At 42.5% G+C, this 15599-nt stretch overlaps 1 protein-coding gene across 16 annotated transcripts in view; it reads left to right on the top strand.

The window, feature by feature from the left end:
* ryr2a (ryanodine receptor 2a (cardiac)) overlaps nucleotides 1–15599 on the top strand; it is a 153422-nt gene that overhangs the window by 71239 nt on the left and 66584 nt on the right. For 6 of the 16 annotated variants that reach the window (XM_069517237.1, XM_069517246.1, XM_069517242.1 and 3 more), the window contains 21 exons: nucleotides 398–639; nucleotides 921–1113; nucleotides 2092–2296; nucleotides 2558–2662; nucleotides 3668–3771; nucleotides 4243–4326; nucleotides 4510–4669; nucleotides 4857–5004; nucleotides 5139–5242; nucleotides 5516–5620; nucleotides 6425–6599; nucleotides 8156–8364; nucleotides 9223–9411; nucleotides 10382–10527; nucleotides 10616–10730; nucleotides 10929–11089; nucleotides 11509–11668; nucleotides 12597–12683; nucleotides 13261–13392; nucleotides 14312–14406; nucleotides 15045–15220. In XM_069517237.1, coding sequence (XP_069373338.1) covers nucleotides 398–639; nucleotides 921–1113; nucleotides 2092–2296; nucleotides 2558–2662; nucleotides 3668–3771; nucleotides 4243–4326; nucleotides 4510–4669; nucleotides 4857–5004; nucleotides 5139–5242; nucleotides 5516–5620; nucleotides 6425–6599; nucleotides 8156–8364; nucleotides 9223–9411; nucleotides 10382–10527; nucleotides 10616–10730; nucleotides 10929–11089; nucleotides 11509–11668; nucleotides 12597–12683; nucleotides 13261–13392; nucleotides 14312–14406; nucleotides 15045–15220 — 3095 coding nt within the window. The remainder of the gene's footprint in view (nucleotides 1–397; nucleotides 640–920; nucleotides 1114–2091; nucleotides 2297–2557; nucleotides 2663–3667; nucleotides 3772–4242; nucleotides 4327–4509; nucleotides 4670–4856; nucleotides 5005–5138; nucleotides 5243–5515; nucleotides 5621–6424; nucleotides 6600–8155; nucleotides 8365–9222; nucleotides 9412–10381; nucleotides 10528–10615; nucleotides 10731–10928; nucleotides 11090–11508; nucleotides 11669–12596; nucleotides 12684–13260; nucleotides 13393–14311; nucleotides 14407–15044; nucleotides 15221–15599) is intronic. The other 10 variants (XM_069517248.1, XM_069517247.1, XM_069517250.1 and 7 more) reach the window with 2 other exon arrangements.

The raw sequence follows: 15599 nt of genomic DNA, 5'->3' as shown, positions 1-15599 counted from the left end.
ACACGTACTGGATCATGGTTCTTAATGTGGTGGAGTTGTGTGTGAGAGAGGTTGTAGGGGGTGGTTTGAAAAAGGAACATACACACATGCAGATAATAGAATCTCTTACGTAGAGTAGCCTACTTGTGTTTGTCATCATACACAGAAGGTAAGTGGTGTTCACTGTTCTTCACTCTGACTTTTATTTTATTTGGTTTGAGCAAAATCATATAAACCATTGGGTAACACAAGAAGCAATACAAGGTCTACATAGTTTGGATTTTAGTTTTAAAAATAATTAGCTTTTGCATTGCAGGTTTTCTTTGAGACGGTTTACATTTATAAATATAAATCTCTATAAAGAAGATTTCAAAGAGGACATGACTTCAGTCACATCATCTTTTCCTCCACCCTGCAGCATGCGTCCAAACATCTTCCTGGGGGTCAGTGACGGCTCCGCTCAGTACAGGAAGTGGTACTATGAGCTGATCGTGGATCAGGCGCTGCCATTCGTCACAGCGGAGGCCACTCACCTCAGGGTGGGCTGGGCCAGCACCAGCGGCTATGCACCCTACCCCAGTGGAGGGGAGGGATGGGGAGGCAACGGGGTGGGTGATGACCTCTACTCTTACGGCTTTGATGGACTTCACCTTTGGTCAGGTGAGCAGCGTGTATCAAGAGAGAGATCATGGTGTAACTATGTATGGATGGTCCTCAATAATAACAAGCAACAAGTTTATTTAAGCTATTCTCCATGTTTTCTGATAATCACACAACATATAGCGTGAAAATAATTCACTGCACGACCGGACAGATTATAAAAACTGAGACACAGTGTTCCGGTTGTCGATTGGAAATGCAGACGTGTACATTTTGCTGACTTGAAGTTGAACACAAACCAAACTTTCTGTCTTCACTGTTCCTCCATTACACAATCACAGGCTGTATTGCTCGCACTGTCAGCTCCCCCAACCAGCATGTGCTGAGGTCAGAGGATGTGGTGAGCTGCTGCCTGGACCTCAGTGTGCCCAGCATCTCCTTCAGGATCAATGGTCAGCCGGTTCAGGGCATGTTTGAGAACTTCAACTCTGATGGCCTCTTCTTCCCTGTGGCCAGCTTCTCTGCCGGGGTCAAGTCAGTCCCTTACAGCCAACACTCAACACGAATGAAAGTTCACCTATTATCCATTGCAAACTTGTTAAAGGGAATACAGTACACTTCAGTATATTTAGTGTTACCACCAAACACACATAGCAACACAATATTTTCTAGCTACACAGACTATATATAGTATATAACTACACTCCCAAACAACCCTCTATTTATTTTAACGTATGTCATTTAAATGTGTGTATTAATTATCTTTGTAAAAGTTATTGTGATACCACCATGTTGTAGTAATAATAATAATAATATAATAATAATAATAATATCATAAAAATGCATTTGATTTACACTGTACCCAAGGCCACTTTAAAAAGTAAACTTCAGTTACTAACTGGAAAGCTTTGAAACTATCCTTTTGTTTCCATAATATAATTCAGATACCCTTGCAGTGTACTAGTGTGGGTTTACATTTCAGTGCTACTTAATAGCAGTTAGCACAAGTTGTAAGTATACAGTGACTAAAATAAAGACTTCAGTAATCAAAATGATGAAAGGACACTTTTGCCCTTTTCTTTTATGAATCAATTTAGTTGTTAAGTTGTTATTTAAAATTAGCATAATACCTCACCAGAGGTCCATGTCATGTCAACAGATGTCTTTGATATGTTTGAAAAAGTACCCTTTAAGGTAGATTTTGAGTTTGGGTGATAAAGTACATGAATGACATCCACAGAAGAAGTGCAACAATAATTCTGGAAAAATATGCTAATGACAAAGAGCTACAGAGACTTAATGTGATGTCTGGCTGCACACATTCAGTATATATTATATGATATATATTATATGAGTATATGTATTTATGCTAACTGCTAACTAACACACCAGCAGAATATCTGTGTTTGGTGGTTGTGCTGAATGTTTCCTTTGACCTCAGGTTCAGCAGAGAAATCCCTTCTCTAATCTAATTCTTTCCATATTCCTCCACTGTCATATGTCACACTGCAGGGTGCGTTTTCTCCTTGGGGGTCGTCATGGGGAGTTTAAGTTTCTCCCCCCTCCAGGCTATGCTCCTTGCTATGAGGCAGTGTTGCCCAGGGATAAACTGAAGCTGGAGGCCAGTCAGGACCAGACTGCGGCTAGAGACCTCCTGGGACCCACCGTCACGTTGAGCCAGGCAGCATTCACCCCGACACCTGTGGACACCAGCCAGGTACAGAGCACAGTAAGGGTTGTTAAAGAGGAGGAGACCCAACATGTTCACTGCTAAAAAAAAAATCTGTCTTTATGAAATCGACAATCATTTGCATAAATATAAACTAAATATCTGGCACAACCATTAACCATCCAATAAATCTCAGCTCATTATCATGATGTTATTTGTATCTTCCCATCTGTCTGTGTCAATGAGGACAAACAGGAAAGGCAGCAGCAGCAGGATGATCAAAATGTTCGTTTTTGTGTGTGACTACAGATCGTGCTGCCTCCTCACCTGGAGAGGATCAGAGAGAAGCTTGCAGAAAACATCCATGAACTGTGGGTGATGAACAAGATAGAGCTGGGTTGGACCTTTGGTGCCGTGAGTATCAGGCCAACTTCTCAGTGACACACCGATTATGGAGAACTGGACCGCATGCTACACAGCTACACTTCCTCACACTTCTCTGCAGACATGGTCGTTAAACTAAACAGAAAATACAAAACTGGTAAAGTTGGTTGATGCATGGTTAAATGTTACATTACCATAGCAGCAGCAAAAATGTAATACTCATTGGGCCAATATAAAACATGTGTATAATCAATGTTAGTGAGTAAAACTGACAGAGGCATAGTGCCTGTGTTAATAATCAAAATATGTGATGCTTTCATAAAACATCTCCAGTATGCAGCGTCAACAAAGGAACACATTTGTGGATCTCTGTTTAAAATGCTCTCACACCTTAGATGATCAACTGTGAGGTGTTTTAGTTTTCTATCTACTTCCCTAGAGGAATCGAACATACCTTTGCCATGTTTTATGATGTCACTTACGATGATGAGCCCCGATGCTACAGAGCTGGTCCATAGTGCTTATCACTTGTTTATTCCAATCGTTTTTGACCTTGTTGTGTCTCAGGAGGTAGAACAGTTACTAACCAGAGGGTTGTGGATCGATCACCTACACCTCGATGCCACGTGCCGAAGTGTCCTCGGGCAAGACACTGAACAAATTGTCCCTGACAGCTGTGCTCGCAGCATATAAGTGATGTGTGATAGAGAAAGCACTACATATAGATGCACTGTATGAATGTGTGTGTGTCAATTTGTAAAGGGCAAAACCATACTGTGAAGCATTTTGAGTGGCCATCAAGACTAGAAAAGTGCTGTATAAATACAGACCATTTACAGTTTGCTTCTCAAAATTGCACACAATTCGCCACTGCATGAGATGAAATCAGTTGAATGGTTCTCTAGATAGATGAATTACATACTAACATACATGCGCACACATTATAGTCACATTATAGTAAAACCTTAAATAAGGTTGGGCTGAATAAAAGCTAACTTCCAACTCAAGGTCTCTTGTTTTATGTGTGTGTTTCAGGTGCGAGATGATAACAAGCGGCAACATCCCTGTCTGGTGGAGTTCTCCAAGCTTCCTGAACAGGAACGAAGTTACAATCTACAGATGTCTCTGGAGACACTCAAGTAATGCATTTACATTGATCCACTATTAATCACTTACACCATTAAAGGTACAGTGTGTAGAATTAAGTGATATCGAGTGATGAAGCTGCATGCTGCAGTTGAACACCCCTCACCTCACCCTCTCCTTCCAAACATGAAAAAGAACCTGTGGTAGCTTCAGTTGTCATAAAAACTCAAAAGGTGTTTAGTTTGTCCAGTCTGGACTAATGTAAAAAACCCTCCATGTAAATATAAAGTATTTAAATATAAAGGAACTTTTCTGGGGTAAAGAAAACTACAATTCATACAATTTAGATGAAATGAATTAGTGAAAACATCATGAAGATTATTCTACATTACATAACTGCTAATAGATCCCTTTCACTTAAATCTTACACACTGGACCTTTAAGCCAGATGGAGTGTTCATACTGTACCAGTATATGTAATAGTATAATACAGTAACATATTTGTGTGTGTGTGTGTGTCATAGAACCCTCCTGGCCTTGGGTTGCCATGTTGGCCTGGCAGATGAACATGCTGTAGAGAAAGTCAAGAGCATGAAACTGTCACCAACGTAAGTCACCGTGCGGGATGCAGGACGATGATGGCGACGTAACGATTTGATTTCATGAGATGATTAATAGGACAGAACATAAATGGTTATTACTGTGACTGAAGCAACAGGGATGTAGACATCAGCTCTGCAAGTGTGTTGAGCAGCAGCTAACGATTCAGTGCCTCGACTTTATCTGTGCAGCTATGAGTTGTCCAGTGGTTATAAACCTGCTCCTCTGGACCTGAGTCACATCAAACTGACCTCCACCCAGGAAGCCATGGTGGACAAACTGGCTGAGAATGCACACAACGTCTGGGCAAGAGACCGCATCCACCAGGGCTGGACCTATGGCATCCAACAGGTAGGAGACTATAGACTGTATATAAAGATTGATGACATGACAGCTTTCCAAAGTGAAGCCAAAACATCTGGGCCCACCCCTGGCGTCTGGCTGCAATGTAGGTCATAAACCCCACCCCCTCCATATTTTCCTCTACTGAATAACTGTTTGTTTCCTCTGTGTTCCTCTGTCCTTTGCTGCTTGTCAGGATGTGAAGAGTCGTAGAAACCCCCGTCTGGTCCCCTACATTCTCCTGGACGAGAGAACCAAGAAGTCCAACAAAGACAGTCTAAGAGAGGCTGTCAGGACTCTGCTTGGATATGGATATAACCTGGAAGCTCCTGACCAGGACCATGGTACTGTGCCTGCTTATTATTGTATCATTGCGTTTGCCAAAATGACCCCCTCATTTACACAAAACTACAAAACATAAGATGTTTTTTCATAAGTTATCTTTTATTTCTGTCCGTCCCTGCCTCCCCTCTTCCAGCAGCTCAGTCTGACCTGAACAACATGTCTGCTGAGAGGTTCCGCATCTTCAGAGCAGAGAAAACCTACTGTGTTAATGCTGGGAAGTGGTACTTTGAGCTGGAGGTGAGAAGATAAGTGTAAAATCTATCAACTGTTGATAGAACATTTAAACACATACAGAGATGATTTTTTTCTTATAGTAAAAGTGAGGTTCATTCCTAAAAGATTTAAAGCTTCACAATGGTCTATATTGATCTTTGGTTTGCTGGGGTGAAGAAAACATTTTACTCAATGTCGTTACCTTACTAAGCATACTAATACACCAAGAAGAATATACTTTCTAAATGACCAGACTGCAGGCTGCTGGATGTGAACCTGTTCCTCGGTTTCCTCCAGGTACTGACAGCAGGAGAGATGAGGGTGGGCTGGGCCAGGCCAGGATGCCTCCCAGACCAGGAGCTGGGATCCGACGACCAGGCCTTTGTCTTTGATGGCTTCAAGGTGGCTGGATTTGTCTGTGCTCATCCAGTCATACATCACATCCTACGGGTTCAGGGCTTGTCACTGAAAGTCAGAATGTCTGCTGTTGGAGCTCATCACAAAGTCACATTTGAAATGTTTATTGGGGCAGCAGAACATAGTTAGAGTTCCGTGTCTAGGATCTGACTTCATCACTTCCCCTGATAAGATTACATTAATATAATAGGGGGTGATTAGCAGATAACTTTAACCCCCCCCCCCCTCAGTGCTGGGGTGGTTGAGGGGCTGCGACAGGAGACAGGCAGAGCTATTGATGCAGGGCAGCAGAAGCATTGACAAGGGATTGATGGGAAATCGTTGCAGCTTAAATAGACCACCAAATTGGGTGGGTGTGTATTATAGAAGGTTGTGAAGAGTGAGGCATATCACATGATTAAATCAGTGCAGCTCGAGTTAATGTTCAAATCAGTGGTTTATAGATGTGGAATGATTTGTGATCCTCGGTGCTGGCAGCAGCCGTACCCACAGGTGTTGTGTTTATGGCGTGTCGCACTCTCTGAATGTGATAGCTCAAGGTTTTTTCAGTGAATTTCCACAAACTTGGCACAAACCTTCAAAGATTAACTGATTCGATTTTGATGGTCAAAGTTTACCGTGACCTCAAAACACATATAATAAATGAGAATTCTAAAAAAAAATATAATTCCAATAAAGTCTTCACTACACGTATTATATGGGTCTAGACAGGCAAAAATAAGGGGAAAAACGTAATTGTTGGCGAAGGCAAACAAGCCAGTAAATCTAGTTCATTTTATATTTCCACAGGTCCAGCGCTGGCACCAGGGCAACGAGCACTTTGGGCGGGCCTGGCAGACGGGGGACGTGGTGGGATGCATGGTGGATCTGAACGAACACACTATGATGTTCACACTCAACGGAGAAGTGCTGTTGGATGATTCCGGCTCTGAACTGGCGTTTAAGGACTTTGAAGCTGGTGAAGGTCAGGCCGGTGTCCATTACATCATAGAAATGTTTGAATTAGGGGCGTTTTCCCATTGGGTAATTACAGCTTTTACTGAGTGACATCTGTAATGTTAGATTTTACTGCAGGCAACATCACACTTCTGCTGCATTTGAAGTTGTGTGCAGTGTTTAATTCCCTACCCTGTGACAGTCCACTTCTAATAATAACATAAAAGATCTTTAAGAAGTTTTGTGCAGCACTATGCACGGCTTTATCTCTCTCTCTTTCTCCTTCAAACACACGGATCAAACCCTCAAAATATTCAATGATCTCTTTTAACATCAAATCCTCATCATCTTCATTCATCTTTACAGTCCACTCTCCTCTCGACATGTGATAAGAGTACTCTGATGTGAGTCTACTGTAGAGCTTGCCCACCCTTGAGACGTAGGGGACTCAAGCAGAAACATAAAATCACCCGTCAGGCCTGGTCACTACTCAGTTGGGGTCAGGCCTGTCATGCTGTGGACTCTGCTGCTGCACAGAGCAAACACTTTGACTTTATAATTGCAGCATCAGAATATTTACACTATTTGTAGATAAGAAGTTATGTGAGAGCTACTTTCTCAACTTTTACATACAACATTTATATCTTTAAAATAATGAAACAGTTGCGGTGGGCAGGTTGTATAATTGGTATGTGCCTGAACACCATGTAACACTGGTCACACTAATTACCATGACAACCCGTCTGAATCCGTCTGGATAACCACCTCCCTCTTACTGACAGGACGAGTTTTTTTCCCTGTCTTTGGACAAAGGTCAAGGTCAACACAACAAAAATGTGGTCCAGTTTATATTGATCAGAAAATCATTCCCCATCTTAGATGTCATGTGATGAGTAATTTCATGAAGAAAATTAGTTAATTTATTTTTCGAGGTATCTCTGCGTCCTATAGACACGACTTACAGTTTATTTAGATCCAAAAATCATTTATGATCATATTGAAGGAATTGCATCATCATGGAATGATTTCATATAGGCCAGCAATGCATCAACTCCTCCTACTAATTATCTTCACAATTTACAGTTTATTTAGATTAATCAAGCATTCATCATCATATAAGACTTCATGTTGGCATCATAATGAAACACCACTATTACAATATAAAGACGTTTGAATTGTCTTAGTGGGGTATATACATCGCCTCTCTGATGCTTTTCATTAACACTGAAGCTCAGGTGGTTCACCGCGGCTCACAAACCTCTCAGTCTCATCTCTGTCCTTCTAATCCTTTGCTGTAAGACTTGAACACTCCTGAAGATGAAGCTCAGTCTCAGCTCTTCCCTCTGTGTCACATGTTAATTATAGCTCCACAACACTTCAGATAATCAGTTGTTAGTTGTTCAAATAGGGTATTTGAGTTTGAAATGTATCTTTTACACAAATATGCATATGCACCTGTTTCTGAATTGATGCACAGATTTAATATGCATTTCTCTTTTTCTTTCTCTTTTTATTAAATATATTGCGCAGGTGGATATGAGTTACACAAGTAATCCAAAATTGGATTTCTTCCATCTGTCGCAGGTTTTATCCCTGTGTGCAGTCTGGGTGTGTGTCAGTTGGGGATGATGAACTTCGGTAAAGACGTCAGCACTCTGAAGTACTTCACCATCTGCGGCCTGCAGGAAGGCTACGAGCCGTTCGCTGTCAACATGAACCGAGATGTGACAATGTGGCTTAGCAAGAGGCTACCTCAGTTTGTACCCGTCCCCCCCAACCACCAGCACATAGAGGTGAGGACCGTTGTCTGGAATCATAGCAGTAATAATAATAATAATAATGATAACTTTGTTTCTACAGCACCTTTCAAGACAAAGTTACAAAATGCTTTACAATTAAACAGATGATCCAAGTGGTCACTTCTAGCAACAAGTTGCACTCTTGGATCAGTTAGCGGAACCTTAATGGAGAATCTCAGGCAGTCTTCAGGTATATGGGGGGGGCAGGTTGCAGATATAGGTAGGAGACTCAGTGTTAAAGGCTTTAAAAGTCCAGTGTGTAAGATTTAGGTGAGAGGGATCTATTTAATATAGAATAATCCTCATGATGTTTTCATTAGTTCATTTCATCTAAATTGGATGAATTGTAGTTTTCTTTACCCCAGAAAAGGTCCTTTATATTTAAATACTTTATATTTACATTGAGGGGGTCCTCTCTATGGAGGCTGCCATGTTTTTTACATTAGTCTTCAAACTAAACACCTTTTGAGTTTTTATGAAAATTTAAGGCTACAACTTTTTCATGTTTGGAAGGAGAGGGTGAGGTGAGGGGTGTTCAGCTGCAACATGCAACTTCAACACTAGATATCAAAATTCTACACACTGTACCTTTAAAATCTTAAAATCATTTCTAAAACTTACATGTAACCCGTGAAGGGCAGCATAGATTGGTGTAATGTCATGCATACGTAGCAACAGTGCTTTGGTTGAGTTGTAACTTTTATATATACGAGTGGAAGTCTGTAAAATAAAGTAATTATCTCCTTTTTTCTTTTTTCTTCAAAAGACGAATAGAATAAAAAAAAAACTCTTAGGTTCAGCACAGACAGAATAATGGAAACAGAACACATGAACTTTTCTTTTTCTGTCCAGGTGGCGAGGATAGATGGAACAGTGGAGCTTTGTCCGTGCCTAAAGGTCACCCAGAGGTCGTTTGGCTCGCAGAACAGTTACACTGACATCACCTTCTACAGACTGAGTATGCCCATAGAGTGTGCAGAGTCCTTCTCCAGATCCCGGAGTAATGGAAGCCTCTTCTCACCCAAGAGGGTAACAGATACTGTGTGTAACACACACACACACACACACACACACACACACACACACACACACACACACACACACACACACACACACACACTCAATTGCAGTCTATCTGTTGTGCAGCTCCATTGCCTAAGTGCTGTTACTGATGTGTATCAAATGATCCACTCTAATGTGTGATGCTGTGTAAAAACAGTTATTATCAAGGTTTTTGTTAAAGACTTTGCTCTTGAATAGAGAGAGGAAAAAAAGATAATTCTGCATAATTATGTTTTTTCTCCTATCTTTGTTCAAGAGCGTGGTCTTTCAGTTTGAGAGCAGGAGTTATTGGATTCACATTCATACTTTTAATGCTCTCACTCAAAACCCAGCACTCACAATCAGATAGCTCCTGCTTTGTGTTTAGATTTACTCTGTTGTGCCCAAACTGTGCACCTGCACTCAGATCTCTTGTGCTCCAGCTTCAGCCCCTTTCCTCACACTAATGCCTAATGACTAAGAGTCCACTGTGGGCGCATACTTCAACTGGGTTCATGCGCTCCTGTACCGGCTCTACACCTGGCATTTCAGTGGTTGGGGAATTTTCACAGAATTGTTGCACAAAAAAAATCCAACAGCAGAAAAAAAAAAGGATGAATCCATTTCACATGCTCACAGAAGCAGTGATCATTGAGCGCAAGGAGAAGAGCTGAAGCTGGAGTGTAGAAAAGCTGCCCTAACAACAAAATATCTGAGAGCAAGTGCACAGTTTGAGCACAAGCAGAGCAAATCCAGGCATGCGCATGGACCAAGTCCTTCAAAGCGAGTGCAGGGATTTGAGAGAACACGCTCTCAAATTGAAACACCACACTCTTTAATAAAGATAGGACCCTAATCTCTGCATACTAATTCCAACCTCAATCAGACTTCCTATGAGATGTATTGCTGTTACCAAGCTGTATGAACACAGTTGATGAACAACATGTATGGTGTGTTCACTGTTCTGCAGGAGCTGGAGGACTTTGAAACCGTATCAGACTTTGAGGTCCTGATGAAATCGTCTCATGGTCACAATGGTCCCAACGGACCCGAGAGAGACGAATTCAACAACCACAAGGACTTCAACCAGGAGAAACCATCCAAACTCAAACAGCGGTGAACCCTCTGGGATTTTTTTACTCGGCTGTCATTGTAGGTAGAGCACTGCGTTTAAACTCAGACCGAATGATCTGCTCTTCATCAGGTTCACGTTGAAGAGGAACAAACCGGACAACAGCTGCCCGTCATCTGCTCGGCTGTCGGAGGAAGTGATGGCTGATGACCGAGATGAATACGAGTTCCTCATGCAAGCCTCCACTGTAGGTCTACAAATAAATTCATAGAACCCACACATACATACTTACTGATACCAGCTCCCCACTCCAAGAGGTAAAATTAGAATGTTCACAAGTGTCCATAGGTTAAAAACCTTTTAAAACGTTTCCTAGTATCTTATTATTTCATGAAAGTAACTCAAGGGTAGTGGGATTAAATTGAATTCACCTCTTTCTGTGCAGTACTACTACTCAGTGCGGATCTTCCCTGGTCAGGAGCCCAGCAGTGTGTGGGTGGGCTGGGTAACATCCGACTTCCATCAGTACGACCCAGGGTTCGAGCTGCACAATGTCCGAACTGTCACTGTTACCCTGGGAGACGAGAAAGGCAAAGTTCATGAGAGGTGAGTCCAGTTCCGCTCAATCCACAGCTCAATGTCTTGACGTGATCACTAGCTCATCTTTAGACCATTCAAATTTGTAGGATCCTCTGGTATATGTCTGGGAACATATCAAATATCCCCATCATATCTCATGTTGGCTGGAATTGTCTCGCCAGACTCCTATGTGGAACCAGTTATTTGAGCCACAAGTCATTTTAATGTCTCTCCATTTTGCTGTTGATGCAGACGTTAAATTACTAGAGCTCATTAATCCTTTACATCACCGCCTCCTTTCCCTTCCCAATTAAAAAAAAGAAAAATCAGCACTTTGTGTTGCAGTCTTGAAATTCATTATGAAGCAAATGCTGCTGTGCGAAATTCTAGACCTACTGTGACCATTTACAATGTTACACTGTTACATGGTGTGTTTATGTGTTCAGTATAAAGCGCAGTAACTGTTACATGGTTTGGGCCGGAGAGAGCAGCAGTCCTGGCCAGGGGAGGAACAACAACGGCTTAGAGATTGGTTGTCTAGTCGACACAACAAATGGTCTCCTGACCTTCACTGCCAACGGCAAAGAACTCAACACATATTATCAGGTAAATAGGTTTTTGACTGTTGCTGTTTTTCATCCAACCATCTATATCTCCTTCAGCCTCCATCCTTCCTGCCTCCTCTTTCTCTTTCTCTTCATGTATTTTGTTTGCTCCCAACTTCAGACTCTCGCACTGTAACTATCTGGCACCAGCTATTTTAAAACCACTTTGTTCATTTTTGTTTCTGTTACCAGATATATATCTGCTCTGTAGATCACTTGAGTCAGCCGCCTCCGTCAAATTTTGTGCCGTCCCTGCCTCTAATTCTAATTTTGTAGTACAGTGGAAGCAATTAAAAGTGATGAATTTGGGCCGGGACAAAGGTAACGGCGTCACACACTCACTGACTCCGCTGCTCACTTTTCTCTCTCTCTCACTGTCTCTCTCACAGACTTAGCTGATGTCTCTGTCCCGCTACAGCTCAGACGTCGATATGTTTGAAATGACGCCACAATATCACCACTGATCATCACATAATGATGAATGCTTTTCTTAAAAAGGTCTAATACAAAATTTGGAAACTTAGACATGTATGGAGAGCCGGAGGAGATGGTGAGGTGCCCTCGGTTTGAGTCAATGTGGTTAGCAGCGAGAATTACTGACCGGTAAAAATTGTTAAAAATAACTTTTTTAATGTCTAAACATGTATGGAAATACCCAAATGAACCCTGTAACCGGAGTTAATGGAGCCGTGCATGGCCTGCCCCAGGTTTGGAAGCGCTGTGGCCGGGCTCTGCAGACTGGCCAGTGGAGCTGTGCATAGCTGCCAGGGTGTCTGCCCCTGGCATGTCACATCACCTCACAATGCCCCACAGAAGTATGGGCTGTACTAGTCACGAGGCATTTCAGGAGCCTCAGGTCTTTTACATCCACAACGCACTTGAGAAAAGAAAAACTGAAAACACATCATATGTCAACACTGTCTCCACAGGTGGAGCCCAGCACTAAGCTGTTCCCTGCAGTCTTTGCCAAGGCCACCAGTCCCAATGTCTTCCAATTTGAACTGGGGCGAATAAAGGTACAGAGGAGAAACACAAACACACACAGACACACACACATCACCAAAATAAACTAGTGTATTGTTGTCAGTGTCCTCTAAAGCTGACAGAGCTTGAGGTGCAGACACAGCAGGTGGAACTTTACAGTTCTGAGGGTTATTTTCAGATGTCTCACTTCTTTTTACACTGCAGTGCTGTTGATCTGCCAAAAATTCTCCATGTCTTGCTGAGAAGGGAGTCTGCTGACCTCAGTGACAAAGGGCCCCTGCCTGTACTGCTTGATAATAAAAGCCTACCAGTATGACACCAGTAGAGAGATGTTGATGTAAACCATCAGTTTACTTTAAAAAAAAAAAAAAGCTTAGTTTCAATTTATTTAGGTCAACAAATGGACACACACAGGAATCAAACCCAAATACTTCAGGGATGAGAGTTAACAGACATAAGGAGGACCATGAGATCACAGGTCAGCACACTCATCACTGCCTGGAAGAAGCAGTCCTGCTCTGGAATTTGAATCTAAACTATGACGGAAATTGAAATGGATTCCCAGCCTCGTCCTCTGTGTTGCTATGACATGTGTGTGTTTCCTGTCAGAATGTGATGCCCCTGTCAGCGGGTCTGTTCAAGAGTGAGAAGAAGAACGCAGTTCCTCAGTGTCCTCCTCGGCTTCACGTCCAGTTTCTCACCCCTGTTTTATGGAGTCGTGTTCCCAACCACTTCCTCAAGGTAACAACAGGCTTTGTCCTGTTTTGAGTTTGACGATGCTGACATGGTGAAACAGTGAAATGAAAATGTATTTTGCGTATTTACTCAAGCTCTCAAAGCTCACTGCAAATAACACACAACATGAAAACTAAATGCTTCATCTCACAACTAGTGCAGGGCCGTTTGTAGACAAGACTGTTTGCTTTGCCTGTAGTAATGCACGTTGCAGCTTTCTTTCTCAAAATGCATAAGTGACCTGCAGTTATTGAGCAGCTGCGGGACTCAATGCACCAAACCCTGAAGCTGCAGCACAGCTCCACAAACAACTGTTCACCTGTTCGCTCAATGTTGAGTGAAGCTCTGTGCGCACACCAAGAACTGGAGAATCACTTGTTATTGCCCTTGTTGTGATGACGCTGTTTGACAATGTCACAATGTCAACACTAAAACGGCCAATTGTGAAACCACTAGATGAATCACTTCTTCAGATACAGTATGTGTTCCACATACAGACAGACAGAGACTTCTGGAATTATTAGAGAGATATCAGAAGTCAGAAAACTGCTTTGTAAACTTAAATTGACTACAGAACCTTTATAGTCACAACAAGGTCGATATCAGTGCAGACACAATGAAGGGAGTTAAACACACAAAAACACAACTGAAGGTACCAGTACCAAGAAGGATAGAGTTAGAGACAAGAAAAGAGATGTGAAGGATTTTGGCAAAAGTGATACAAATTACAATTCATCACAAGACATACATAACTAAAGACTACAAAATAAAGTTGTTTCCTGTAGTTCCTCCTGCCTGTCACATACAGTATGCATGGGGTCTCACAGTAGGCTGATCCTGAGACAAATGGTGCTGGCAAGAAGAAGTAATTATAAATAAAATGAAATGTCACTGCCTGTGAAGTGCTAACAGTTAATCTCTCCAGGTGTCAGCATCCAGAGTGAATGACAGACATGGCTGGTTGGTCCAGTGTAACGAACCTCTGCAGTTCATGTCACTGCACATACCTGAGGAGAACAGGTGGAGCACCCACACACACACACACACACACACACACACCATCAACAACACAGCAGGAGAGTGTCCCCTCAGACGCATTCACAACAGCACAAAAATCTCCGGAGTTTTCATCAATATGCCCGCTCGCTCGTGTTGAATCCTGATGGGGATCTCCTGCTGTTTTCTCACATCTACTCTTTGGGACTTGCTGCAGAACTTTCTACTAGGTGACGAGCCAAAGAAAGTCCGCAGAACGTCCTGAGGCTCTCACTCGGACATTTGCGTTCACACATACGGCCCCTCAGGAGAATGTCCCGAGCATCTCAGGAGTTCAGTGCAAGTCTGAAAGCAGCTTTAGTGAGTTATAATGCATTTAGTCCCTTACCCTAACCTTAACCATCACAAACTAACACAACATAAAACCCCATCCCTTTGAAAACGGGTCCGAAAGTGAGGACCGGCCAAAATGTCCTCACTTTCCCAAAATGTCCTCACTTTCCCAAAATGTCCTCACTCTGTCTAGACTCAAAATGGTCCTTATAAATATATTTGTACAAGCACACACACACACACACACACACACACACACACACACACACACTTCTTCCCTGCTCTCATTTCTCATGCAGTCCCTCTCTCTCTCTCTCTCTGTTGTACAGATCGATGGATATCCTGGAGCTGTCCGAGCAGAGAGACCTATTAAAGTTTCACTACCATACCCTCAGACTGTACTCTGCAATCTGTGCTCTGGGAAACAACCGGGTGGCACATGCCCTCTGCTCCCATGTGGACGAAGCACAGCTCCTGCAGGCTATAGAGAATAAGTACATGCCAGGTAATACACCCAGCTCAGAGGACGACTATCAGTAAGAGCCTGCCCTAGAAAAAATACTAGAAAATAGAGTCTACCCTTGCTCTATTGTACATCTCCTGATGCACTCAGACACATCATCAGTGATGTAAGCTGGGGTCAAAAGGTGTTGTTTTGGTCTTGCCCAGTTAAAAATGGTCTAAAGGTCAAAGTGCTTTGCAGCACAGTTTTACCATTCACCCACACACAATCATACAGTGCGTCAATGTGCAGCACCTTCACTATCACCATTCATACTCATCAAACGACACAGCCGTCAGGGGCAATCTTGCCCAAGCACACTTTGGCACGCATAAGGGCGGAGACTGGGATTGGACTGTTTTACCTGCTGAGGCACAGCTCA

Source organism: Paralichthys olivaceus, chromosome 21 (assembly GCF_024713975.1).
Source record: "Paralichthys olivaceus isolate ysfri-2021 chromosome 21, ASM2471397v2, whole genome shotgun sequence".
Classification (NCBI taxonomy): domain Eukaryota; kingdom Metazoa; phylum Chordata; class Actinopteri; order Pleuronectiformes; family Paralichthyidae; genus Paralichthys; species Paralichthys olivaceus.
This window is presented reverse-complemented; position numbering and strand designations above follow the sequence as displayed.